This window comes from Colletotrichum fructicola (genome assembly GCF_000319635.2).
Source record: "Colletotrichum fructicola Nara gc5 chromosome Unknown KSG_Nara_v1_contig05, whole genome shotgun sequence".
In the NCBI taxonomy this organism is placed as follows: Eukaryota; Fungi; Ascomycota; class Sordariomycetes; order Glomerellales; family Glomerellaceae; genus Colletotrichum; species Colletotrichum fructicola.
The window spans coordinates 4217790-4243043 of NW_027094055.1; the positions used below are offsets into that span (position 1 = coordinate 4217790).

Sequence of the window (25254 nt, forward strand, 5' to 3'; positions counted from 1 at the left end):
TCTGCTCTATGCCGATTCCATCTGCAACCCCAATTGACTTCGCATCGAGCCGCTATAACGTTAGTCAGTCCGGGTCACAACATGAAACGGCCCTTGGTGTCGGAATCTCCAGCCGGACGGGGCTCAAAGGCATGCATGAATTGTGCCAAAGTAAAGTGCAAATGCATCTACCGCGAGTCTGGTGCGCCGTGCGAGAGGTAAGATTCCATCTCTTTTGGCCTTCCCTAGCGATGCGAGAAGTCTCCTGCATGGAAAATCGTCTCTTATTTATCTACTTATGACATTCTCATCGCCGTATTTATGGGTTGGGCAATGTCAAGAAGTACTTCATAGTTGAAATTAGACTAACCGGAGATGGTTTACAGATGTTTTCGCCTGAAGAAGGAATGTACACCCTCTATGATTGCGCGCCGTCACAAACCCAGGTCTCAGGCATCAAATCGGGTGACACGCCTCGAGGAAAAGCTTGATGATCTCGCCTCGTTCCTAAGAGCCGAGAAAGGTCTGCCGCCAGCGCAGTCGGACCGAGAGACCATCGACGAGGATGGCTGCGAGGAAGATGCAGATGATGAGGAAGACGATGCGGAGTTATTGCAAAACCCGACTCCTGATGCCGCTATCCCGACACCTGCAACAACGGTTGCCAAATGGCCCTCTACATCTGAATCGCCCAATGGATGGGACGCTCTTTCAATAGACGAGCCATCCCCAGCTGAGGCAGAAGAGTCGCTGAGAAAATTCAGAGAAGAGACTATTGTAGGCTTCCCACCGTCACCGTTGATGCCGATATTTGGGGTCAAAGGAAGTTTTACTAACAACAACACAACAGCTGTTCTTCCCATTTCACTATATACCACCGCACGTCTCCTCTCAGCAGCTTAAGGAGACGTATCCGTTTTTATGGCTGAACATCATGAGCGTAACATCCAGGTCTAACAAGCGACGACTGGCGCTCGGAGATAAGGTCCGAGAGATCATATTTCAAAGGGTCGTTGTAGAACGAGAGAAGAATCTGGATCTTCTTCTTGGGTTAATAGCTACCCTAGGATGGTTCGTTACCCGGAACCGACGAAACCTGATGTGCCTTTTCACAGTTGCTCATCGTTGCAGGTCACATTTACAGCGAAGGGACAAGTTTTACAATTCCTTGTTCTCGCAATTGATAATCCTTATGATCTATGACTTGGGGCTGAACATACCTCCCACGGAAGCTCCTCCGAAGGAATACTGCAGTCCGGGGACGCATACCCACTCTGAAGGTGGCAGACGGGAGAGAACCAACGACGAACGCAGGGCTGTGCTAGGTGCCTTTCTTATTACTTCTATGTGGGTTATATCCCCGGCCTCCAACTTGTTTCCTGTGATTCCAGACTACTCCCAGCTACCCTTTGAGCTCCGTTACTAACATATGCATAATTACAGGGCCTCGTACGCCACGAAGGGACCAGAAGGGGTGCGTTGGTCTACTGTCCTTGACGAATACGCCAGTCTTCTTGTTCAAACCGACCTCGATCAGGACAAAAGCCTCGTCGGTTTGGCTCGGATGCAATTGATCATCAATCAAATACAGAATATGAATCTGATGGGGTCGAATCCAAATCACGAGTTGCGCGAACTGTATACGTCTACCCTGCGCTCACAGCTTCAAGCCATCATTGGCAGCGAGAAGCTCGGCCCGGCTGCATCCACACACCGTAAGTGCACTCCACTATTCTTACGATGTTACTAGTGACATGCATTTTGAGCATCGTTAACATTCATGATCCATAGCCGCTGTGCTTGAGCACTACCATTTCACCGAGCTTCTCATTCTCGAGTCGTCCTTATGTTCTCCACCTCAAACCACTGATCCAGATTTGAAGAGATTTGAGATCTACCAAGGGCAACTGAACTCGGTCAGAGCATGGCTCAGCACTTTCTACACAACGGACGTCCGATTGTACGGTGACATGGCGCTTTTCAGCTACTCTGAGCTGGTCCGGGTGATGGTATCCCTGCACAAGTTGAATACACTGGATGACACTGCTTGGTCGCGGTCTGGTGTTAGGCAAACGCTGGATCTGATTCCGACCCTGGACAAACTCATTGCGGTCTTCGAGCAACTGAGAGCTGCCAGTGTACTGTGGTCTCCCGTCTGCGGGACAGGCGAAGACGAGGCGTTTACGTGGGCTATCAACGTTTTTCAAGGCATGAGTAAGGCATGGAAGGATGAAATGACGGGGCTCGAGGACTTTGGCAGCGGCAACGTGGAGGTTGTATCACATAGCTTGATGGCCATGCCTACGTACAACGCTACCGATGCGTGGTGGTCAGATCTATTCAATATCTGACAATATGTCAGCGTCAAGCGGGAAACAATCGATAATCACTGTCTCAATTCTTAGCCTATGATGAATAGCGCGACAATCACAAATGTCTGCCGATTGTGTGCATTCGCACTATGAAACAGCGTTGCCGTTGAAGTTGGGCATGACCTAGACATGTTCAGGCCCGCGCGTGAGCTTGAACCCACCACTGACGAGGTTCTGGAAAACACCGTTCGGATCATAGTCCTTCGCAATCTTCAAAAGTCGTGCCTTATTCTCTGCTCCGTAGCTGGTGAAGGGATCCTGGAACTGGCTGGCGTAGTTAGTGTACTTGAACCCGTTGTACAGCCCCATTTCCCTTGCAGCAGCATTCACGCGGTCCTCAATGCGCTGCTGCGTGGCGTGGACAATCTTATCGTCCTCGGCGTTTTTCCACATGGCAATGATGTTCAGGAACCCGAGAGGCCGTTCTTGCTCAGCGAAGCTGGTGGGGTTGCCTCCGTTACGCTTCGCGAACTCGAACTCGGCGCGCGTGAAGATCTGGAGCTGCAACTGCTGTGTTGCGATATCCTCGATGGCCTTAGCCTCTTCGCGCCAGATCTCGAAGGCCGTCTGCATCATTCCCGCGTCCAGTACGAATGAGGTCGTCCAGAAGGAGTTGCGGGTCACGCCGCCCGGGAATACGAGGCCGTCGGCGATCTCAGAGTGGTATGCGTTGGTCTCTGTGATGTTGCTGGGCTCGGCACTGTAGAACCCGTCAAACACTGCAGGGTGCTTGTTGTCGGCGAAGGTATCGGCGTGTGTGAGGATGGCTGTGCCAGTAGGAGGAGCGTCCTTGTTGTTGTTGTTGTTGTTGTTGTTATATTTAACGCCGTGGCGGCAAGGGCGCGGCCGCCCTTACGGCCGACCTCCCGAGGGGTATATGGCGTGGAGGGCCGCCGGCTCAAGCTATATACTCTACAGTACACGCCTCTTCCTAACGTCCTCCAAATCTTGCCCGTGGGCTACTATGTGTTCTATTCGTCCCTAGTTCCCGCTGGTTCCCTAGTTCCGTTGTGGTCTTCCGGTCCTCTACGAGGAGGGGGTTGTTACTAAGGTCTAGGTCAAGACCTAGTCCCTAGTACCGCGGGCAGATCTTCTGGAAGAAGTCTGTCACGGAGAGAAAGGACTGGAAGCCTTCATGATCAGTAATTAGCCCCTTATAGTACTGCTCAAGAGATCCTATAGGCCCTATAGGCTCCTGTGAACTAGAAGGGTGGAGGGTGGGCCACTGAAGCCGCCTCACTAAGGTCTTTCGGCAGTAGACTAGGTGGTCTACTGCCTTTGCCTCCCCGCAGGAGCAGGTAAGTAGTGCTTCTGTATGGTTGAAGCGTTGGTGATATTGCTCGAAGTCTCCATGCCCTGAACGGGCTGCTAGGAGATGGTGAAGGATCGCCCGTGGCAGGGTCAGTTCAGGAGGGCAGGCGAGGAAAGCCTTAAGCCCTAGTTGGGTGTAAAAGGGCGTTGCCTCTTGCTTCCACCATCTTCTATGCTGGCGGTATATTCGCTCTCTAGCAAGCCGTTTGATCCCTGATAGGGTAGCTAGTTGGCCCCTAGGGGCTGGCAGGGTTGTGCCCTCCTTAGCTAGGATGTCTGCTTCCTCGTTTCCTTTGATACCCTGGTGCCCTGGGGACCAGTGGGTTTGTATGTTGTATATCCTAGCTGCCTCTTGGATCTCAAGGAAGGCAGCTTGTGAGGAGTCTGGGGCCATGCCTCGGATCCCCTGGATAACGCTGGTATTGTCGATACAGACATGTATAGGCTGGCCCTGGGAGGTAAGGAGGGCCCGTCGCAGCCCTGCCCTCGCCCCTTCGGCCTCGCCATCAAATACTTCTGCTATGCCGAGGCGTCCGCAGCCCTGGGCTATGCGTTTATTCTTACGGTAGATAACAAAGCCAAATCCTGTAGCGCTATCAGGGGCTTTAGAGCCATCTGAGTAGATGATAGTATGCTCTTTTGGCACCGTCTTGAGCCAGGCCTGGAAGATCCTGGCTGCTACTTCCTTCGTCTGTGTGACTATAAGATTATTGGACCCTGGGAGGTATTGCGGCTGTAGGAGTGCTGGCCTTGGGCACTTAGGTAAGAGGCCAGCTGTCCTTTGGAGCCTGGTCTGCTGCCGCCCTAGCTGTAGAAGCCTTGGGACCAAGGGATGTTGTTGGTCAACCTTCTGTAGGCGTATAGCGAAGCGTAGTCGCGCTGCCTCGAGGGCTACCTCTGCTGTAGGTAGGCCAGCATCTCGGATGAGGGCACTGGTTGGTGTGGTCCTCCAGACAGGTAGGATAGCCCTTGCTGCTGCTGTAATAACTCTTCCGACTCTACAGGCTAGACCCCTCTGCCCTGTGCCGACTGTAGCTATCTGCGAAGCAGTACTGCTTCTAGTACCGTTGTTGCTGCTTAGAGCTGGCTTAGTTAGGCCTGCATACCAGGTTTCCGCTCCATATAAGGCTATCGGGAGGGCGCAAGCAATAGCTGCTTTTCGAACTGCAGCTGCTGGGAGCCCCCCTTTTGTGTTTGTAAGGTGCTGTAGGAAATAGGCTACCTTCTTTGCTGCTGCTACCTTTATTCCTACATGGTGTTGGAAGGTGAGTCTCCTGTCAAACCAGACCCCTAACCATCTTATAGGCTTTGTTGAGGCTTTAATAGTTAGGCCTCTCGCTTGGATATCGGGTAGGTTTGTTGTCTGTTTATGTTTTCTGCTGAAGTGGATTGCCTCACACTTAGCTGGGTCAAAGGCGACCTTATTTTCTGTTCCCCAGCTGAGGATACTAGTGATCTCCTGGCCTAGGGCTGTAGCGTTCGCTTCTAGCGAGGGGCTAGTAGCTACTAAGCCTATATCATCCGCATAGCTAAACCGTAGCTTCTGATCATCAGCTAGGATATCAGCTATATAGAGCAGGAAGAGGATAGGTGACAGCGGAGAGCCTTGTGGTAGTCCACAGGATAGAGGGAAGTCCTCTGTAGTAGTATCCTCTAGCCTGACCCGGGCTGTTCGGCTAGAGGTGAAGGTGTAGATCAGCCTGATCAGACTGCTTGGCCAGCCCTGCTGCCGTAGCCTGATAATAAGTCGGTTTCGTAGGACGGAGTCAAACGCCCCCTTAACGTCCATTGTTGCTAGCGTGGCTGTAAGCCCTGCATCTAGAGCCCTCTCTATCTCATGGGTTAGGCAGGTTGTCAGGTCGACTGCAGCCCTCCCTGGTAAGGCTCCAACCTGCTGTGGGCTGGCGACCCCTTCTAGGATGGTAAGGTAGGCCATCCTTTTTGCTATCAACCGCTCTAAGCCTTTGCCTAAGCAGGATAATAGAGATATCGGGCGCCAGGACCCAGTCTTAGAGAAGTCTGTTTTCCCCGGTTTCTGGATCATAACAACCTCCGCTTTGCGGAAGGGTCTAGGGAAGTAGCCTACCTGTACGCAGGCCTGGAAGAGCTGCTGTATAGGCCTAGCTACTAAACCCCAGGTGCATTGTAGTAACTTTGTAGTAATCCTATCAGTCCCAGGGGTTGTAGTCTCTGTTAGAGTAGCCTGGCGTACTTCCTCTATACTAACTGTATCCTGCCAGGGTATAAGACGCCTTGTGACCACTGGGATAGCAAAAGGGTTCCCAGGTAGGTCATCTCTAGCGCTAAACCGTTCGAGTAAGGCCTTTCGTAAGGCTTGGGCTTTGTCGTAGGTGTTGCTGATCGTCTCTCCTTCTACTATTAGAGGCGGAGCTTTAACTGCTAGGCTTGACTTCCGCCAGCCTATGATCTTATATAGATCTTGGTCTGTCTTAGCCTCTTCAACCTTAGTAGTCCAGTAGGCGCGTTTTGCCCTTCTAACGGTTGTTAAGAAGACCTTTTGTTCCTCTAGGATAGGGGGAGGTATGACCAGCCCAGGTTCTTGGGCCTGTTGGCGCCTAGCCTTAATAGCAGCTTGGTGGGCTACTGAGCATTCTTCTGTCCACCAGGGGGCTCCCCTACCCTGATTAGTCCGTCTCTTGCCTACAGCTTGAATAGCTGTATAGAAGAGGCTGACCAGTTGGGCAGCTAGGGTGTCTAGCTCTGCTGGGCTGGGCAGTTCCCCTAGAGTAGGTAAGGCTGTAGCCCCAGCCTTTACTAGGTCGATCAGCCGTGGTAGGGCTGACTCTGGTACTGAGAGCTGGTTAGCCTGGCGTCCCTGTTCCTGGGCCCTACTCATAGGAATAATTGTTGTGATGGCTTCGTGGTCAGCCCCTGGGTGTAGGTGTGGGCTGATATAAGCCTCAGTAAAGGGGATATTTGAGAGGGTTAGGTCGAGGGTATGCCCGTGGGTATGGGTAGGGGCCCCAACCTCCCCAATAAACAGAAGATCGTAGCCTTCCGCCCATTCTGCAATATCGTCTCCTCGATTTCGGCTAGGGGACCCAGGTTCCCATGAGGAGTGGTGGGCGTTAAGGTCCCCAGCAATAAGGGCTCTCTCTGGCGGTTGGTAATCTAGAAGGAGGCTGGTTGCTTGGTTTATAGGCTCATCTGGCGGCCTATATATATTCATAATAGTGAGGTCGCCAACTTTCACCCACAAGATATCTCTTGATTGGGTAGGCCTTTGTTGCTGTATTTGCAGCCTTAGACCTTTGCGTGTGTAGGTCATAACCCTAGGCCTTGTGTCTCTGCTGTTCCAGAAGTCAACTGGTACGTAGGAGTTAAAGCCTGGGTGTGTGTTAATCTGCATCTTATCTCTATAGCCTATCCAGGGTTCCTGGATCAGGACTATATCGATCTGATCTGCCCAGCAGAGCTCTAGAAGAGCTGTATGAGCTGGGCTTCTCTTCCCCACGTTACACTGGGCGACCCGTAATACCCGTGGGGTAGCCATTCTGAGCCTACTGCTCTGAGTCGAGGTCGAGGTGTGTGTAGGCATTAGTCACGTTATAATCAGGCTTCTGAGCTACCCTCTGGGCCCTGCTGCTTAGCCTAGGAGGGGTATGCTGGGTAGGTAGTGGTGGTAGGTCAGGGTTGTTGTTGATATAGACGTCTGCCTCAGCCTCATTCTCGTCCTCATCCATACTACTAGAGCTTGCCGTATCGCTAGCGTCTGCTACGGTAATTGAATCCTGGGCAGGGGTAGGGGCGCGTGGTCGCTTTGAGCCGGGCTGGTGGCGTGTTGGGTCTCCGCTGGACCGCTGGTGGTTGTCAGTAGCTTGAGTGCTAGCCTGGCTGTTCTGATAGAGGGCCTCATAAGCCTTCTGCCCAGCCTTACGAATCCGAGAGAGTTCCTTCCGACCTGGGAGGGTAGGGGAGCCGTTAACCACTAGGGGCCTTGCCGGGCAGCCCTTGTGGTTGGCTTGGAAGGGGCCGGCGCAGTTTGCGCACTTCGGTCTGGCTATGCAGGGCCAAGTCTCGTGGGAGCCTGAGGGTCTGCTGCAGTTGCCACAAAGTGGCTGCCGGTTACAATATCGGTTCGAGTGATATCCCTGGCAACCAGGGTCATGTCGGGCAATAGTCTTTTTCTTCTGGATAAGCTGAGACCTGCTGCTTTGGTTGAAGAGTCTGAAGGGTAATACTTCTGCAGAGAAGGAGATGATCCAAGAGACTTCGTTTGTGATAGGATTCACGCCAAGTTGGGATTGGCGGGCCCGGATAGGCTTGCATCCTGTCTGTGCAAAGACCTCCTCTTCAACTAGAGTAGCTGGGTCGAGGGCATCCCCATCGATAGTCCATAGCTTAGCAGGGCAGCGTGGGACAACATAGGTGAACCACTTAGTAGGGGTCTCAACCTTATAGGCTCCAAGACTGTCTGCTAGTTTCTGTTTGTCCGTAAGGAGGGCTTGCTGAACCTGCTTATTCAGGGGTCTCAGTGAGTAGCCAGTTGCGATGTGGTAGATATGTGGGATATCTGCTAGCTGCAGGCCAAGGGCCTGGCAGACCTTCCGGCGGAGGGCAAAAGGGGCATGCTTCCTAGCAGCCGTTAGGCCCTCCTCGGGGATGCGGGCAAAGACCCGGAGGTCCTCCTTTGGCTGGGCTAGAGTCTGAGTCTGAGCCTGGGGATGGATTGGGTTTTGGGTGCGGGCCGGGGCCGGGGCCGGGGCTTGGGCTGGGGCTGGGGCTGCAGATTCAGCCGAAGCTACCACCTTAGCCCAATTCCGGCTCGGGGTCGGGGCCGCCGTTCCGTTCCCCATGATCCTCTTCAAGGCTTGAACTACGTAGGTTGTAGCCTCCTTCGCGATCTGCTTCCTAGGCCCCTCAAAGCAAGAGACCACGTTGTCTACAGACTGGGCGATAGCCATAAAGACATCCTTTCGGGCTTCGTAGAGCTTGGCCTCTTCACTAAGGGCTGTAAGGACAGCTCCAGCAGCTGTCCCATTCACAGTTGAGGGTCCCTTAGCCGTTAAGGGGGTTGTCGTAGAGGCGTCGGGCTGGCTTCCCACGAGGCTGGGCCGGGCTGGCTGGGCCTCGGTATCGCGGCGGCGTTTAGCCCTTGAGGTTGGGGACGGCTCCGGAGGGGCTCCAGAGCCTCGATCAGGGCCGGCCGAGGAGGCCGGCATCGGTCCAGAGCCCGCCGGAGGCTGCGAGGCCATCGCGGGAGGGCGCTGGAGGCGAGAATTGAAGGGTTTTCCGCTGTTAAGAATTTTGGTGGTATCCCACGTATTACACTAACAGTGGATGCCAAGAAAAATTAGGCGAGAGGGAAGTTGAGGAGCGTCCTTGTTGTAGTCCCAGAGTAGGACGCTGAAGCTCTTGGGATCGGTTGCCACGAGTTGATCGCCCCAGTTGACGAAAGCTGTGATGGAGGACGTGTTGGCAGCGCTGTCGTATTCCAGCTGACCTGTCCACAGCTTCCCCTGCTCATAGGCGTCGAAGGTAAACTTAGTGACGATACCAAAGTTGCTTGCACCGCCGCGGAGAGCCCAGTACAGATCAGGGTGGGAGGTCGGAGACGCCGTGACGATGCTGCCATTGCCCAAGACAACTTCGTAGTCTTGGACGTTGTCACATGCCATGCCATGGAGGTTGCTCAACCAAGAAATTCCGCCTACAGACGGTCAGTGGCTGGTACAGAGACTCGGGACAATAGACATACCGCCCAGAGTGAGACCGCCGACACCAACGCCGAACATCCTCCCACCAGGGATGGTGAGGTTTTGCTCTTGCAGGATGGGATACACGTTGGACCAACGACCACCAGGTCCGACAACAGCCGACCTTTTGTCATCACTCACGACAGTATCGTTCATACGGGCGAGGTCAACCACCAAACCGTTGTCAATGGTGGATGCTTCGAACGAATAGTGACCTCCGCTCTTGACTGCAAATTGACACTGACCATCCCGAGCAATGACAACTGCTCTGGAAACTTCATTTGCGTTCTCAGGTGTAAAGAAGCAGATCGGAGAGGCAGAACCCTGGACAGTCGACCAGAAGGATGTCTGCTCCAAGGCGTACGCGGTTTCGTTTCTCAGAAGAACCTGGTTCGGGAAATCCTGGTGGAGGTCGCGACACTTCAACGCACCGTGAGTACACGTTCCCTAATTTCCTCCTTCGCGTTTCCCTCATTTTCACACTTAAAAACACACATGGACGCTGGGATGCACCTACAACTCCGTCACAACCACTGAACGAGGTTGGCTTGGCGTGGATAAACGCAGTGGAGCCAGCAAGAATGGCAGCAGCGATTGAACACGAGAAACCCATCGTGGTTTAGGGGGGAAATTAGTGTGAGTAAAAGGTGTGTTAAAGACGATCGTGATGCAGAACCGCCCCCTTTGAACACGGTCTCGAGGTTCATCTTGGGATCATATTATAGATGATCCCCGGCAGCGAGAGATGCATGTCAGGCGTAGGGAGACCGGATGTGGCTCGCAAACAACCAGTCAAATCGCCTATTCAGCACCCGAACCAGAGGCGCCGTCTGCACCGGTCGCTCGGGTTTCCGCGGACTAGCACGAGGGCAAGGAAGCAGGCCTAGTCAGCGGATTCTACTGTCATGGGCAGCATCACGATACCACCCGTGGACGTGGATACTTACTGGTTAGTAGTGGATATGTCCCTGCAGCATACCTAAACAGAGTTTTTTATAGTGCCGTGAACCCCCACACCACAAACTGTATTATGTGGTTGGGCTCAGAAGGTCATTAGCAGAAGCTCGTCCACGCATGGCCGCGGGCCCGACGGCTGCCGAAATAACTCGTATGCACTCCTATTATTGGGACAAACCACTGTCGTTCATCCTAACCTTCCTCCCGTGGCTCTAAGAAATGGAACGTCAAGCTCTGAGCGCCATAATCGTTACGCAGAGCTTATGATACAATCACATCATAAATTTAATCGCGACGACTTTGTTCCAATACCTAGTTTAATTTTGCACACGGTAATCCCGATCACCTTTGCTCGCCAAGGTAGCTTTAAAGCATCAATGGGTCCGAAAACATCTCAGCGATATCCTGGTAGCAGCCTTATCACATTCCGACCACTACCTTAGGTATTCAAGAGCCGGTCACCTTGATATGCGCACCAATACAATACACAGAATCTCTCAGGGGAATCATCACAGACTGTAACTCTTTTTCTAGTGCTAGAATATCCTCCTGTTTTTGAACTGAATTCAGGCCATGTCTACCGCATTTCAACGGAACCGTATAACCAATAGAAAAGGAAACTTCGCCATGTCAGCCTTATCAGTCTCTTTACATTTTAACATCGGATCCTTGGAAGAATGAATCTTCTGCCCATGTGAACATCGTCTGTCCATGTCTATTCGTATTGCTCTTTCATTATACATTTATGGTATCATACTTATCTGGAGACTGACTAGCAGTCATGCGAAGCCTTTGTCATTCACGATTAGGTTGGTGCATCTTTTGGGGTTCCTCGTGGGAACGGCATGCATGATGTAGTAGAATAGACAACATACAACAGAAGCTTATTAAATCCAGGCAGCATTGAAGAGCGATTCGCGCATATGACAGCCCAGAAGGCTGCGGCGAGGTCTTGGCTGCATGTGGTCATGTGCCCGTCAGCGCTGCACGGAAAATCAGGCTAAGTCAAAGCACCCACTTTCCGGCCACCCCTGCATTCCGGCCACCCAAAAATGATGCATTCATAACAACCACCACTTTATTAATCAACTATCGACTGGGTATCGCTGCCACTATTATACAGCTTTCGGCCTCACTAGGGTAATCAGAGGCGCTGGATTCATGTGTATCATCGAGGGCATCGCCAGCCTCAATCTGGGCCTGCCGTACGTCGCCAATGGTCGCGAACTTCGTGTTTGGGTCGATGTGAACAGCCTTCCTCTTCCTAGTGATGCTATTGTTGACTTGGGCCTGGAGGAGCTGTATTTGATGCTGGGCGGTAGCCAACTCCATGGACTGCTCTTGGAAGCCTTTCTTCACCTTTCTAAAGAGCTGGCGTTGTGTGGCGATACTTTGTTCCAGTTGACTATACAGATGTAGTTGGTCGCCAAGGTCCTTCATCTTCCTTGGCGTAGACCACTTAACAGCAGAGGAACCAGATACCCATTCCTCGTTATCCTGGGAATTCTGGGCATCATAAGCACCCTTAGCCTTCTTGTTGAGTGGTGTTGATAGTGCTAGTGATGCTGATGATGCCTTGGGTAGTAGTAGGGAGCTCATAAGTGGCTTTGCAGCAGCAACAGGCCATAACCCAGTGTATTTCCAGCCACTCTTTATATTGCTTTCTGTTAGACCAGCAAGGCGAGCCTTCTGATAGCATGTTATGAAGTTCCTCTTGCCTATGATAGTCGAATCGTTCCACTGGGTGAGGTAACTAAGCTCCTTAGGATAGGCTGCCTTGACAGGGCTGAAGACTGACTGATCAAGTGGCTGGAGGACATGGGAGGTATGTGGTGGTAGGAATAATAGATGGATGTTGTTGGTATAGCATTCCCACATAAAATCTGTTGTCGTATGGCTCCCATGCCCATCTAGGATAAGCAGTCTGACCTGGTCAGGTTGAGAGGGCCTAGTCTGAGGGAGGAAGACTCTTTGCAGCCACTCAACAGCAGTATCATCAGTAGTCCATCCATTTTCTGTTGCTGTGAATTCCCATCCATTGTATGGGTCAAGGTCTAGAGGAAACCACTGCTGTTGGACCTTCTTGCCCTTATATATAACCAGTGGATGCAGTGCCTTGCCAACAGCAGAGATACACTCGATGATAGATACCCAGGCTCGTGATCCAGGCTGCTTTTTCCTAACTGACTTCGTGGCAGCCCTTCCCAGCACCAGCCCATTATCCCCCTTGCCCTCAAGGATGCCAGTCTCATCCATGTTATATCGATTAGCTGGTTTGATGGCTGTGATGCGAGGCATCGCGAGATATTTGAACCATTGCCTAATAACCTCAGTAGATGCCCCATTAACACGCCTGGAATCAATAGAGCGACTTCTCTGGACCTTGATAGATGGGTTTCTTCGCAGGAATCCATCCATCCATCGCTTGCCTAGGGGTTGGGTATCCCCCATGGCATGGAGGATGCGCTGGGCGAAGTCCTTCACTTGTTGATGGGTTGGTGGCAGCCCGAGGCCAGCCTGGATTTGCACCCAGCTGGCCAGCTTAGCCTCCTGGGTATGGGATAGTCGCTGGAGGTCCTCAAAGGCAGCTGCTCTCTGTTGGGCGCCTTTAGTCCGGTCTTGAAGTGTTGATCGTGGTACTCCCCATCGCCTGGAGGCATTGCGGGCCGATATGCCATTTGCCATATCGGCAAGGGCTTGGTTAATCTCATTTTCGGTATACTGAACCATCAAGTAATCAAAAAGGTATCCTGAAAAAATGATGGAGTTTGGATAAAAACAGAAAATGTTGTAGTAGTTAGAAGTAGGAGGTTATCTAGAAAGTGGGTGGCTGGGCGGCATTTTTTGGGTGGCCGGAATGCAGGGGTGGCCGGAAAGTGGGTGCTTTGACTTACCTCCTCCTTGCCCCACCATCAGGCAGTAGAAAATCGGTCTCGAGATTCCAATTTTTTTGCAGTCGACAAGCGATCCTGGTGTCCAAAGCCTGTGGCCTGTATTTCTGAGATACTTGTCACATTATCATGGCAGGAACAGAATACCAGCACAACAGCTCTGGACCAGGCGACCAGTTTATTGCCGCCGGGCCCCAGAACAATAACTCAGGCTCTGGGACACAGTACAACGCACACAACATCAACTTTAACGCTCGTACGTCAGCGAAGTTTAGCCTCTGGGTCGTAGAAGTGGACAAGCTAATCAATGACTCCCCTTCGCAGCTCAAGATAGCGACGCAAGTCTTCTCGCCGACCTACGCATTACCGATCCTCGCGACGACAAAGATCGCATCGAGCACACCAAGGGCGGACTATTCCGCGACTCATATCGTTGGATCCTGGAGAATTCTGACTTCCAAGAGTGGCGTAATGGCTCCGAGAGACGACTACTCTGGGTGAGGGGTGACCCTGGCAAGGGCAAGACAATGCTCCTCTGCGGCCTCATCAATGAGCTGACGAACGAGGGAACCGAACCCGTTTACTTCTTCTGCCAAGCAACCGATTCGCGGCTCAATACTGCCACCGCCGTGCTTCGTGGCCTGATATACTTGCTGCTGGAAAAGAGGCCATCTCTGATCCAATACGTGAGAGAAAAACACAGACAAGGAGGCAAGCGATTCTTCGAAGACGCCAATAGCTGGATTGCATTGGGCAAGATCCTGGCTCAGATGCTATCCCAACAAGATCAAGGAATGGAAAAGATCGTTCTAGTTATCGATGCGCTGGACGAATGCACCACACGTTTAGACGATCTTCTCGACATGGTTATCAGACTTTCTTCGACCCCCACTAAGGTGGTTGTATCGAGTCGGAACTGGTCAAACATTCAGGAGGCCATGGCGACAGCTGAGCGACAGTGTCCGATCTGCCTAGAGCTTAATGAAGCTTCTGTTTCTGCAGCTGTATTGGCATATACGAATTACAAAGTGAGCCAACTCGTGCTACAAAAGGGCTACAACACGATGCTTCGGGATGCAGTACAAAGCTACTTGACCTCTTACTCGAACGGCACATTCCTTTGGGTATCTATTGTCGCACAACGGCTTGGAGACCGTAAGCTTCCAAGGAGGCATACACTGACGACATTGAAAGAACATCCCCAAGGGCTCGATGCATTGTATGGTCGCATGCTAGATCAAGTCTTCGAGTCCACGGATGTGGATCTACATAAGAAAGTTTTGGCCGTGGTTTTGATTACTTTTCGACCACTTCATTTGAAAGAACTGGCCACGTTGGTGCAGGCGCCTTTGGACGACGAACTGCTTACAGAAATCATCGGAGAATGCGGCTCTCTTTTGGTCCTCAGGGATAATACTGTGTATTTAGTACACCAGTCTGCAAAAGACTTTCTTTTGAAACATTCTCTCGATAGAATCATGCCTTTGGGAATTGCCCACCAGCATACCTTGCTGTTCTCGAACTCATTGCGAGCAATGTCAACCGGCCTTCGGCAAACCATGCAGAATCTTAAGCCCGGGCAGGGTCACATATTCAAAAGACACACACCCAGCCCTGACCTTCTAGTACCGATTCGGTATCCGTGTGTTAATTGGGCTCAACATCTAAGCCAGGGATTGCCGCCCACAACACAGGAGTTTGATGAAGTCCACGCGTTTCTGACGGAACATTACCTGCACTGGCTGGAAGCCATAAGCTTTATGCAAAGCATGGGAGATGGCATGGCTTGCATTCACGAGCTTAAGCGTTTGATCCTGGTATGTTTGTGACGAGGAGAACCATAGAACGATCCTAATGGTGACTAATTGTTTGCAGAATTCTGGAGAGTCGTCTCCACTCGCAAATCTTGTCAAAGACGCCTTTCGATTTTTCAAACAGTTTTATGTGGGCATAGAAGATGATCCGTTCCAAGTATACTCCTCTTTAACATTTGCTCCTACTGGCAGCATCATCAAAAGTCTGTACCGGCATGAGACACCGCACTGGTGGTCCATGAAGATGGTTCCTCCGATCAGCAGTGAGTGGAGCAACTGTTTAGAAAATATAGATCCTTCGGATGAAATCTGCGATGCGGTCTTCTCGTCAAACGGGGAAGCTTTGGCATCTGATGTTGGTAGGGGAGAAATACGCGTACGAGACGTCGCCACAGGGGTTTGGCTCCATGAACTTAACACTGGCTTTGGATGGCATGGTTCATCCGTGGCCCCTTCTGAGGAATCTATCCTTGCTGCGGCTTCCAATGGCTACGTTTTCTTGTTCGGCATTTTGACGGGCGAAAAGATGGGTGAGCCGATTGAAACTCGGGAAACTCGGGTTTCATCGATGGCCTTTGCGCCCAATGGAGCAATGCTGGCTACAGGCTCGACAGAGGGAGCCCTACGTTTATGGGACGTAGAAACACGCAAACTCCAGAGAACACTCCGAGAAAACGATCAGAGAGGCCGTGTTAAGCTAATCGTCTTTTCGTCGAACGGTCACTACGTTGCAGTAGCCGTAGATAAAACCATCATTGTATGGGATTCGATCACAGGCCTGCACCTGCGGACATTTGTCGATCACGATGGGGACGTATTGTTGGTTGCGTTTGCTTCCGATGATTACCACGTTCAGTCTGCATCTTCTGATGGCTCGGTGAAGATGTGGAATCTAGCGAGCCCATCATGTCTCAGGACAATACTTGTTCCTGTTGATGAATGGAAATATGTCGCCTTTTCAAGAGACCTGGCCAAGGTTGCTTGTGCAAGCTGTAGAGTTGATTGTATAAGGATTTGGGATGCTACAACGGGCCGACTTCTTGGAGTTCTGCAGCCTGTCGGTAACCCCTATATCCTGGCGTTTTCCCCAGATGACACCATGCTTTTGTCTGCTACGTTTTCAAATGGTGCCAAGCTTTGGGATCTTACAGATGGCATGGACCTCAATGTCACGCCTGTTAGTCAAGAGGATCAGTTCATCTACACGATGGCCTTCTCGCCCGATGGGACCCAGCTTGCGGTATCATCGGGTAGCGGTTTGAAGATTTGGGATGCCAGTACGGGCCAATGTTTGCAGGAGCTGAACGAATGGAAGGCATCCGACAGCGGGGCATCGGTAACATTCAGCAGCAACGGTATCCTGCTTGCAAAGATATCTGAAGGTAATGGGAATATTGCTGAGATTTGGAACGTTAGTAAAACGACATGCCTGCAATCACTCGCTGATGAAAGGATCTCTACGATTGCAGGTCTAGAGTTCTCACCCGACAACGCCACACTTGCGATACTGACCAAAGACATCATCAGTCTCTGGGACGTTGGGGAAGGCACTTGCAGAGTGGCTTACAAAAGTCCCGACAACTTCTACGCGTTGAACGAAGTGAGATTCTCAGAGACAGGATCACACCTTCTTCCCTACAATTGGGAAGACGGCAACAAAGCTATTCGGTGGGAAAGCAAAACAGCTGCCGGCCCCAAGGAGATTGAAGTTGCGCCGCTTGAAGAAATTCATGTTGCAGGCTACAGTACTGAAAACCATTGTTCATGGGTCCAAAAGAATGGGAAGAACATCATTTGGATTCCTCCAGAGTATCGCACCAATACCTGCGTGACCTGGGGTCCAACGATGGCGCTGGGTCACGAATCAGGCCGTGTTGCCATTCTACGATTCACGTACTTCGCTTGAAATATGCTTCATACTGCTCAGCGTCGGGTTTATAAGGTTTCGAACTCAATCAAGCTTATGCCTTATTTCATTTCCCTCTTGCTTCAGCTTTTGGATAGGGTAGCACCTCAAGCCGTCATACGAAAGGGGCTAATGCAATAGCATGCCTACCAGCCATTCCAGAGATATACTGTCGATGACAAGACGACCTCACTTGTTGTTTGATACCAGTTAAGATACTTGTTATTCATCGGCCGAGGCCTTTGTGTTGGTCACAGGTTTGAGGAGTTGAGGAATCTTTCTTCCCTTCTAACTTTTCTTCTTCGCAGTTTGCCGCCTGGAGGCGCACCTTTTCAACTACCATATAGCTCTCACAGGGATATTTTCGAGGACTGGGATAACCTGGGCTTCATAGAGAAATCTCTATAGCCACCTACGGGGGTATAGAAAGAGAGCGCGAATCGCCTTACAGGGGGCAGGCATCTCCCTCCTCACACCACCACAGCCCATTATTCCTTCCAACACAAAATTGCCGAAGTCCTACTGTATCAACAAAAACTCAATGGCCGCTATCTCAAGCGCGGCCAGGGGTTCAGGAAGATTGGAGTCTCCAGCCGCATTCGATGCATACAGACTTCCTGGCTTGTGACAGCTTGGAGTCGTCTAGAATCTTGATATAAACCGGCCTATCCATCCAATAGTGTATTGAAAAAGGACACAAAGTACTTATGTACCTTATTGTGCTGAAGGAGAGCACAAATCCACCACAAGCGTTGTAACATATGTGTGTATCGACCGCCAGCACATAGATAGCATACATCCACGTCATGCGTGTCTCTAGGCTCAGATTTCTTGTGTAAAGCATTACATTTACAAGCAGAGTATCGTTACACCTGCGCAGTTGTCAATCGTTCTGTCGTGCCTATCTCAGATCTTGAGCATCCGACTCCTGCCACGGGAACCTCTCTTCAATGGATCGGATAAGGTTCTCATGGTGTTGGGTTCTAGGTTTGATAGAAACGTCGAATGGTGCCGGATGGCTAATCACACCCGGATTGAACTCTGCCTCGGGCTCGACCACGTCACCATCGATAACAGGGCTCTCGATATTGAACACGGCAAGCGATTGCGCGAAGTTGAGGAACAACGAGTTCTCAGCAAGAATCTGTCCAGCGCATATCCGACGGCCATAACCGAAAACAATCTTCCTTGGGTCCTTCTCTGGCTTGGGGCCTTGGAACCTTTCTGGTCGGAACTCCATGGGGTCTTGGTAGACCTCGGGGTCATGAGTAAACCACCTGCCAAAGTCAGCATATGGTGCAATAAGCTTCCCGTCATTTATCCGGACAACGAAGAAAGGTAAAAGAGGATACGTCACATACCATACGTTTGGCATCAAGTATGAATCTTTCGGGATCAAATGATTCCTAAAGACGACGTCTTGATCGCATGAATGTGGAAGACCCATGGGCCCAATTGGGTGCCATCGCAGGATCTCTAGAACGATTGCTTCGATGTACGGCAACTTATCGCGGTCATCAAGGTTAGGTAGGCGGTCGCTGCCAATGACGCGGTCGATCTCTTCCTGCGCCTTCTTCTGCACCTCGGGGTACTTCGCCATCGCGAGGAAGAATGTGGCTATTGATGCGACAGACTAGGCGATGTGTCAGCTTCATCAGCTCCCACATTAGTGGATACAACGAGATATAACATACCGTATCTGCTCCACCACCGAATAGGGATGCCGCAGTCCATTTGTTGTTGTGCACGTTCTCGGGGGTATCTTCGCTGCTCGACATCGCTCGTGAGAGATACGAGTCGTTCTTCTTCCCCGAAGCTAACTGGTCTTCTACGAATTTGTATCCGGTGTCGACGGTCTCTTTCAGTTCAGCAGCCCACTTGTTGGCGATCTTCTTCCATCCAGCTCCGGGAAACCATTCAGGAACATATCGCACTGTAGGTGTTTAGCGATGTCTTGGATAAACCTACTGGGAGCAAATGAAGATAATCACTTACGAATTGGAATGATGTCGACAAGAAAGTTCCCAGGGGTAGCTGCGTAGGCAAAGTGCTCCATGGCGTCATTCATCATCCCAGTCAAGGGGTCTTTCTTGAACTGTTCGGCGTTGTAGCCGTAGACAATATTCAGAATGACAGAGCCAGCTTCCCTAGTACACACACTCGCCGTCAGCTAATAACTAGATGCATGTCCTTTGATAGGTTTGACTAACCTTGCAATATGCTCCGTGAGTTTCTTCGGGTTGTCAAGCACATGCAAGAGGAAGTGGCCCACCTCGGCCTCTTGCAACGTATTGTACTGTGCTGCCGTTGATCTCGTCCCAAGAATCCGAGAAAAGACTTTCCGGTGGAGGCGGAGAGTGTCATCGTATCTCAGTTGCCCTGTGCCGTCGTTCCATCCGACCCTGGTAGCTAGTCAGATCCCGAGAAGAGAGGTGATTAGTGCTAGGAGAGTTATATCCTTACATTTCGCCTGCAAGGACGATGGTCGGCCGGGACGAAAACTCGGAGGATCGCTTGTCAAGCATTTCGGATGCTACCTGGGCATCATTGATGATGATCAATGTTTTACCAAGCACCTGGACGGAGCTGATCGGACCTGCGCAGCGGGCGTGAGCCAAAGTACCCAGTGAGTGATAGTCATGCAGTGTCTTGCAGCCATACCGTACAGATCCTTGTGCTTCAACCAAAAGCGAGCTGCAAATTCAGTCGGCTGAGGCAAGTCGCGAATGTTTCCAACGAGCGGCAGCCCCTTTGGGCCGGGTGGAAGAGGGTGACGATTGGCATTCTTCCTCGCTTGGAGAAGCTTGTCAACGATGAAGACCGCAAGAAGGGTGGCAGCGAAGCCAATGAACAGAGCAGAATCTTTCATCATGAAGGACTGGGATTCTGTTGCATGAGACGGATGTCCCTTTAGTCGACAGTTTCAGAGACCGGGAACCAGGGAAGGTTACTCGTATTATGTAGTAGGATCTCCCTAACCCAGCCACGACCCCGCTGCCTAACTCATGGCCTGTGGGACCTCTATCATACGCAGGTGACGAAAGTGCCGACCTCATGAGATGAACCTCTCACATGGCGGAAGAATGACTGCTCCACAGACGGGGTTAAGATAATCGCATAGTGTGGACTGCAGTCAGCTTACCGTCGTGCCGAGATCTGAAGTGTTAATCCTGCCCCATGTGGGAAAGGGCCCGAACAAGGGAAGGGTTTCATTGAAGTTGGGTCGCGCGAATCACATCGGCAAGATATCCGCTGCGTCCGCTAGCTCCGTGATGTCGCGAAGCGGAGTGGCTCCGGGCCATGCATTCGGCCGTGGCGATGGCCGCACGCTGCAGCGGCCCATATCACGGGCATATGGTGCTTACGTGGGAACGCGGCATTTGGTGGAGAAGCCGAGCAGAACCCGTCTTTGAGCCTCAAATTCACAGATCAGCCTGGAGACTGCCCCAATCATCTGACGCGGTTTACCAATCGGGAGGTCTGTTTCTGTCTCGGTATGTGGGATCTGGAGCTTCGTTGCCAGTCATTGCTTTTTCCCGAAATTCTCGAGCCTGCCTGTTTGTATCCATGTCGGTCAAGGAACCTGGGCTCCACCGAGTTAAACCAAAATACGTGTAGTTCGGTGATGTGATCCCACCCGATCATGCATGTAACCTATATGAGACAGCATTGTTCAGGTTACATGCAGATGTTGCGTTCAGTTGATCCAGTAAGCCCTAGGGTCTATCGGAAGACCACTTCATACGATTTACCGTTTGTGTCAAATATTCCCATGCAGTGGAAGAGCTTGGACCATACAGAGGTTCAAGGCTCGGAAAGGTTCACTAATTGGTCACCGGTAACATACAGCTGATGATTCGTATTCCATCACTTCTCATGGCCACCTCTGACCTCGTACAAAGGTTCACACATCCAGCACCGGACCCGAATCCCCGTAAACCGGATCTTTTCCAAACCATTTGAGCTTGCTGATGGTCACAACCTTGCTTTCCTCCCCCTTCTTGCCATAGCACATGTCCCAATGACATCCGGCAGGATAGCTCCCTACCATCTCGAACCGTCCGTCGATATCCTCTAGCAGCCGATGGGATACCCCAGCCGGGACCACAATGACATCTCCCTTCTCCACCACCGGTTCGACACGGCCCTCATTCTCCTCTCCTCCAAAGCACAGCCTTGCTCGCCCGTTGCAGATGCAAAGCAGCTCATGAGTCGTGCTGTGAAAGTGTGACGTGCTGTACATCGTATATCGCCACTGCGGCTCGACGACACCGACTGAGGAAAGATGCGCCTCTATGGAGGACGCGCTTGCGGATTGGAAGGCAGAATGGTAGATCATCAAGGGCTTGTTCTGGATACTGGTGTTTGGAAGCAAGCCATGTGCTGGGATGAAGTGCTTGGAGACGCGCAAAGACGAAAGCGGCGTCAGTGGGAGTTTAGAGCTCATTGTAGGTTTTTCTTTTTGCAGAGTATTGTAGATTGTGTTGAGAGTGTTGGCGTAGTCATCGCTTCGTAGGTTGGACTGGCGAAATTGAAGACGACTCTAGGATAGGTGAAGTTGAGGGAACGCAAATGTGACGTCATATGAGCGGGTTATGAGTGATGCCTGAACTCCCGTTCAACGCTGCAGCTCGTCCATTATGAAATATTGTAAAATCAAATGAAAGCTAGAACAGACAAAATGAGGTAACCAAAGAAGCATTGAAAACAGATGCACAAAGTGAGTTCAGGGGTCGCCCGAAGTCCAGCCATAAGAACATGTCGGGGAACAAGCTTACAATTCTGTTCTTCAAATTCGCGACTACCGATTCCTGTGTTGCTGCCGCTGCAGGTACCAAACGTTGCATCTAATATTACCTCTGATTTTTCCTCCCTCGAATGAACAGGCTGGTGGGCATTTACTACTCCATCTTCATTCCTAATAGAGGAAACCGTAAATCCTACCGATGCGCAACCAATCAAGACAGTCCGAGACTCAGTCCAAGACTTCAGCGCCTGCAATTCACGCCGAAATAGGTATCTAACGTAAGACCACGATAGGGGGCTATGGCCCTGCATACTCCCCATCAAAGCTGACGTGTCTATTCACTTAGTACTCCAGACCAAAGTTCTCTGTTCAGACCGTAACGCCAAAATCCGATAACCCGGCAAAATATTGTCACGCAACGTCTTTCCAAGACTCTTGGATAGAGGCCCAGTACTTCTCGGGGTGCATGCGCATGTGTCCCACGTGGTCGCTGTCCTCGAACACAACGGCCTTGTGCTCAAAACCCGCCTTCTCTCCTACGGCGATGTTCTCCTCGATCTCAGTGTACGAGATGATCCTGTCGCTCTTGCCGTAGAAGTACAACCTGCGCAAGCTTTTTGGCACATACGTGATGTCGTTGCACGCCTTCATGCTAAACACGGGAGCTGGTTCTGAGCCTGTGGCGAGCTGGTAGCCACGGTGCACCGCCAAGAGAAAGCCGACAATCGTTTGCGTAACGATGTACGGCAGCGGCACAAACGGCGCAACGGCCATCGCAGCCGCGTTAGCCCAGCGCTTCAGCGTCTCCCAAGTCATGTAAGGGCTCCCGGGCGTCGAGTCCCAGACAGTCAGACGGTGAGGCATCGGCTTGCTGTATCTGTCGCGGTATGCCTTCAAGGCGGAGGCATAGTTAATGGCGCCAGTGTTGGACATGCCGTGCGTGAGGACGGCGTCCTCGTCGGGGGTGCCGAGGACCTCGGGCGGGTAGGCGGCCTCGACGACGGGGGCCATGCTGGCGGCGCGCTGTTGCAGGCTCTCGGAGATGGCCTTCACGATGGGTGAGAGGACGGCGATCTGTTTGGCGTGCGGGTAGAGTTTGCTATAGCCCTCGATGTATTTCACAACGTGCTTCGGTACGGCGTCGCCCCAGCTGAAGATGATGACGACCCGCGGATGCCCGGAAGGGCGCGTCGTGCCCTCTGCGAGTTCCTCGCCGTCGCGGACGAAGACTTGATCGTTGATGGCTGTGAAGCCGGGGAAAGGGGCTGCTTTCGGTGCCATCGTGAGTCTTTGTCTTCACTGAAAATGCAGAAAATGAGCGTGAAGTGATCTGCGAGCACTATGAGCGATTAACGATGAGAACAAAGTTCAAAGTGCAGCGCGCGTCAGCAGGGAATGACAGGATTCATATGTTGTCGATGGCCAAGCAGAGACTTCCTGATGAGTGATCCGCTCCATCTCGGCGATATCTTATCAAGGGCTCCGAACCCAGTGCCAAGGGAACGGGTCTACGCGGCGGCGCCGCATTGTTGGGACACCGTGGATCCTACGGCGGACTGTTGGGACTGAATCGGAGCATTTGTAGCCTTACGAGTGTCCTAATCTGAGATGTACCGTGGGGACTTCAGTCGAGGTACGGCGCGTACAAAAGACGCGGCATCTCTTCATTCGGCAGCGTTGTCCGTGTTTGTCAAGCCCCCTTTCTCTTAGTAAGTGGCTTGGACGAGGTGAGATTTTTTGAGTGAGAGCGCCACTGAAGTATGAGCTGGCCAATATCAGTAAACATCCGATTCCGGCCCACTTACCGAGGCAGAAGGACTCACCGTTAGCACAAGCGCAGGAGGATTCAGCGGACGATGGAAGAGTCAGGTGACAGTCTAGAAGCCGAGGCACAGCGGCGCGGGATGTCGGGCGAAACAGCTGCCGACCAGAAGAGGGCGGAATTGGGTATTCAGTCCGCTGAATCGTTAACGACGGCCGCGCTGTTCCAGAACGTGGTCCACTGTGACCCCTGTGTTTTGGGGGAGGAGCTTCCCCGGATTCTAGTGACGTGGGATGCATCTTCAATCGCCATAGCTTTCTTCATCTTCATACAGACTGTATTACTGATCCTTTGAGCTCACAACTGTCCATTGTATCCGGTACTTCTTCATTCCTTGGTTCATTGCTCGTTTACGTGTTTGTGTCTAGCAGAATAGCCTTCAACTCATCCTTGTGTTCTCCTCCTTGGGGTGTACCCTCGACCTTTGTCCAGCCAGGGCAGCTCACCCACAACCTCAAATGGCATCCGCTTCAGAACAGCTGGTTCCATTCAACGATGCGACACAGGTGACAAAGGTAGACTCGAAGGTCTATCTCGCCAATCTTGCATCTGCCTGGTGCATAGGCTCAGGTCCGTAATTGGATGCGTACATCTCACTCAACCCATCCCATCTGACGCAGCTCTCACAGTACCAAACGGCGGCTACGTCGCCTCCGTCATCCTCCGCGCCGCGTCCCTACACCTCGCCGCGCGCGGCCAGCCAGACACCATCTCGGCTCACTTCGAGTACCCAAACCGCACGGAGGTCGGACCGGCCATCCTCATCGTCGAAGAGGTAAAACTCGGCCGCAACCTGTCAACGGTGCACATCACCCTCTACCAGCACGAGCTCCTGCAGTCCGCGCCGTGGTTCAGCGCCAAGTCGCGCAGAAATGTCCTCGCCTACCTCACCAACGCGCGTATCAGCCTCGAAAAGGGCCTCACCCTCGACAGCGGGTGGACGATGACGCCGCCGCCGAAGCCGGTGGACTTCGCCGCGCTCAGCTTGGACGAGGATCCCCACTGGTTCCGACGGGACAAGATGACGGCCCGCGCCGTGTCTTTCGCCCGCGCGCACAACAACCTCGAGCACTACGTCCCGCGCGAGGGCGTGCGCCGTGGCATGGCGGACATGTGGCTGCGCTTCAAGGCCGGGCAGAGGTTCACGAACGCGTCGCTGGGCTACATTGCTGATGCGTATCCGACCATCGTCGAGGCGTGGCGGCCGCGGCGCGGCGAGGAACAGACGCCGTTCCGGTCGGATGAGATGTTTTGGTACCCCACGCTGTCGCTGAATCTCGACGTGAAGAGGTCGCTGCCAGAGAACGGTGTTGAGTGGTTATTTATCAGGTGTTTGGCGAAAGTCATTCAGAACGGAAGACTAGACCTGGAGGTGATCATCTTAGATCAGGACCAGAACGTGGTGGCTTTGAGCAATCATGTTAATATGGTCTTGTCGGCCGAGCGAAATCTCATGGACCGGAGTCACTCCAAGGAGAAGTTGTAGCGGCAGAAGGTGGATATTTGTCAAGCTGAAAGATGATCGTGCTGTAGAGGGTCAATAGAACTGGCGTTTTGGCGTTCCACAACACTGTCAGATCGGTTGCGCCCACTCCCACAACTGGATGAGGTCAGTGACATAGATGCATTACAATTAGACCACTTCTTGTAAAACCGTGACTTAAATAATCTTATATAATTCCAGTCCTTTTATCCACAGGTCTGGTACTCTCCATGCTCTCACTTCCCCCGCTGGGCT

The 25254-nt window shown here is 52.0% G+C and overlaps 11 protein-coding genes across 11 annotated transcripts; 4 read left to right on the forward strand and 7 right to left on the reverse strand.

Moving 5' to 3' along the window:
- Positions 1 to 81: 81 nt before the first annotated feature.
- Positions 82 to 2330, forward strand: WAR1-3 (Transcriptional regulator WAR1; the record flags this gene model as incomplete). Its single annotated transcript, XM_032025552.1, has 6 exons — positions 82 to 197; positions 366 to 756; positions 830 to 1050; positions 1111 to 1326; positions 1423 to 1694; positions 1771 to 2330. The coding sequence occupies 6 exons, from the start codon at positions 82 to 84 to the stop codon at positions 2328 to 2330; spliced, it is 1776 nt and encodes a 591-aa protein (XP_031877907.1).
- A 144-nt stretch (positions 2331 to 2474) lies between these two features.
- Positions 2475 to 4056, reverse strand: CGGC5_v009905 (Bifunctional solanapyrone synthase; the record flags this gene model as incomplete). The annotated part of the gene is made up of 2 exons (XM_066152233.1): positions 2475 to 3140; positions 3592 to 4056. 2 exons carry the CDS (start codon positions 4054 to 4056, stop codon positions 2475 to 2477), a joined length of 1131 nt encoding a protein of 376 aa, XP_066008519.1.
- Positions 4057 to 7183: 3127 nt separating this feature from the next.
- On the reverse strand, positions 7184 to 8878 carry CGGC5_v009906 (uncharacterized protein; the record flags this gene model as incomplete). Its single annotated transcript, XM_066152234.1, has 1 exon — positions 7184 to 8878. The coding sequence occupies one exon, from the start codon at positions 8876 to 8878 to the stop codon at positions 7184 to 7186; it is 1695 nt and encodes a 564-aa protein (XP_066008520.1).
- A 75-nt stretch (positions 8879 to 8953) lies between these two features.
- CGGC5_v009907 (putative FAD-linked oxidoreductase) lies at positions 8954 to 9992 on the reverse strand (the record flags this gene model as incomplete). Its single annotated transcript, XM_032019376.1, has 3 exons — positions 8954 to 9333; positions 9382 to 9799; positions 9897 to 9992. 3 exons carry the CDS (start codon positions 9990 to 9992, stop codon positions 8954 to 8956), a joined length of 894 nt encoding a protein of 297 aa, XP_031883720.1.
- A 1433-nt stretch (positions 9993 to 11425) lies between these two features.
- On the reverse strand, positions 11426 to 12592 carry Pogk (Pogo transposable element with KRAB domain; the record flags this gene model as incomplete). Its single annotated transcript, XM_032019375.2, has 1 exon — positions 11426 to 12592. The coding sequence occupies one exon, from the start codon at positions 12590 to 12592 to the stop codon at positions 11426 to 11428; it is 1167 nt and encodes a 388-aa protein (XP_031883721.2).
- Positions 12593 to 12602: 10 nt separating this feature from the next.
- On the reverse strand, positions 12603 to 13021 carry CGGC5_v009909 (uncharacterized protein; the record flags this gene model as incomplete). Its single annotated transcript, XM_066152235.1, has 2 exons — positions 12603 to 12656; positions 12719 to 13021. The coding sequence occupies 2 exons, from the start codon at positions 13019 to 13021 to the stop codon at positions 12603 to 12605; spliced, it is 357 nt and encodes a 118-aa protein (XP_066008349.1).
- Positions 13022 to 13356: 335 nt separating this feature from the next.
- Positions 13357 to 14463, forward strand: CGGC5_v009910 (Vegetative incompatibility protein HET-E-1; the record flags this gene model as incomplete). Its single annotated transcript, XM_066152236.1, has 3 exons — positions 13357 to 13483; positions 13552 to 14351; positions 14422 to 14463. 3 exons carry the CDS (start codon positions 13357 to 13359, stop codon positions 14461 to 14463), a joined length of 969 nt encoding a protein of 322 aa, XP_066008368.1.
- Positions 14464 to 16140: 1677 nt separating this feature from the next.
- On the forward strand, positions 16141 to 16947 carry CGGC5_v009911 (Vegetative incompatibility protein HET-E-1; the record flags this gene model as incomplete). The annotated part of the gene is made up of 1 exon (XM_032019373.1): positions 16141 to 16947. One exon carries the CDS (start codon positions 16141 to 16143, stop codon positions 16945 to 16947), a length of 807 nt encoding a protein of 268 aa, XP_031883705.1.
- A 901-nt stretch (positions 16948 to 17848) lies between these two features.
- Positions 17849 to 19816, reverse strand: CGGC5_v009912 (Multifunctional cytochrome P450 monooxygenase; the record flags this gene model as incomplete). Its single annotated transcript, XM_032019372.2, has 7 exons — positions 17849 to 18224; positions 18309 to 18580; positions 18642 to 18880; positions 18943 to 19094; positions 19158 to 19349; positions 19411 to 19543; positions 19609 to 19816. The coding sequence occupies 7 exons, from the start codon at positions 19814 to 19816 to the stop codon at positions 17849 to 17851; spliced, it is 1572 nt and encodes a 523-aa protein (XP_031883717.2).
- Positions 19817 to 22105: 2289 nt separating this feature from the next.
- Positions 22106 to 22975, reverse strand: CGGC5_v009913 (uncharacterized protein; the record flags this gene model as incomplete). The annotated part of the gene is made up of 1 exon (XM_032019370.1): positions 22106 to 22975. One exon carries the CDS (start codon positions 22973 to 22975, stop codon positions 22106 to 22108), a length of 870 nt encoding a protein of 289 aa, XP_031883718.1.
- Positions 22976 to 23974: 999 nt separating this feature from the next.
- CGGC5_v009914 (uncharacterized protein) lies at positions 23975 to 25002 on the forward strand (the record flags this gene model as incomplete). The annotated part of the gene is made up of 2 exons (XM_032019369.1): positions 23975 to 24086; positions 24146 to 25002. The coding sequence occupies 2 exons, from the start codon at positions 23975 to 23977 to the stop codon at positions 25000 to 25002; spliced, it is 969 nt and encodes a 322-aa protein (XP_031883719.1).
- Positions 25003 to 25254: the final 252 nt, after the last annotated feature.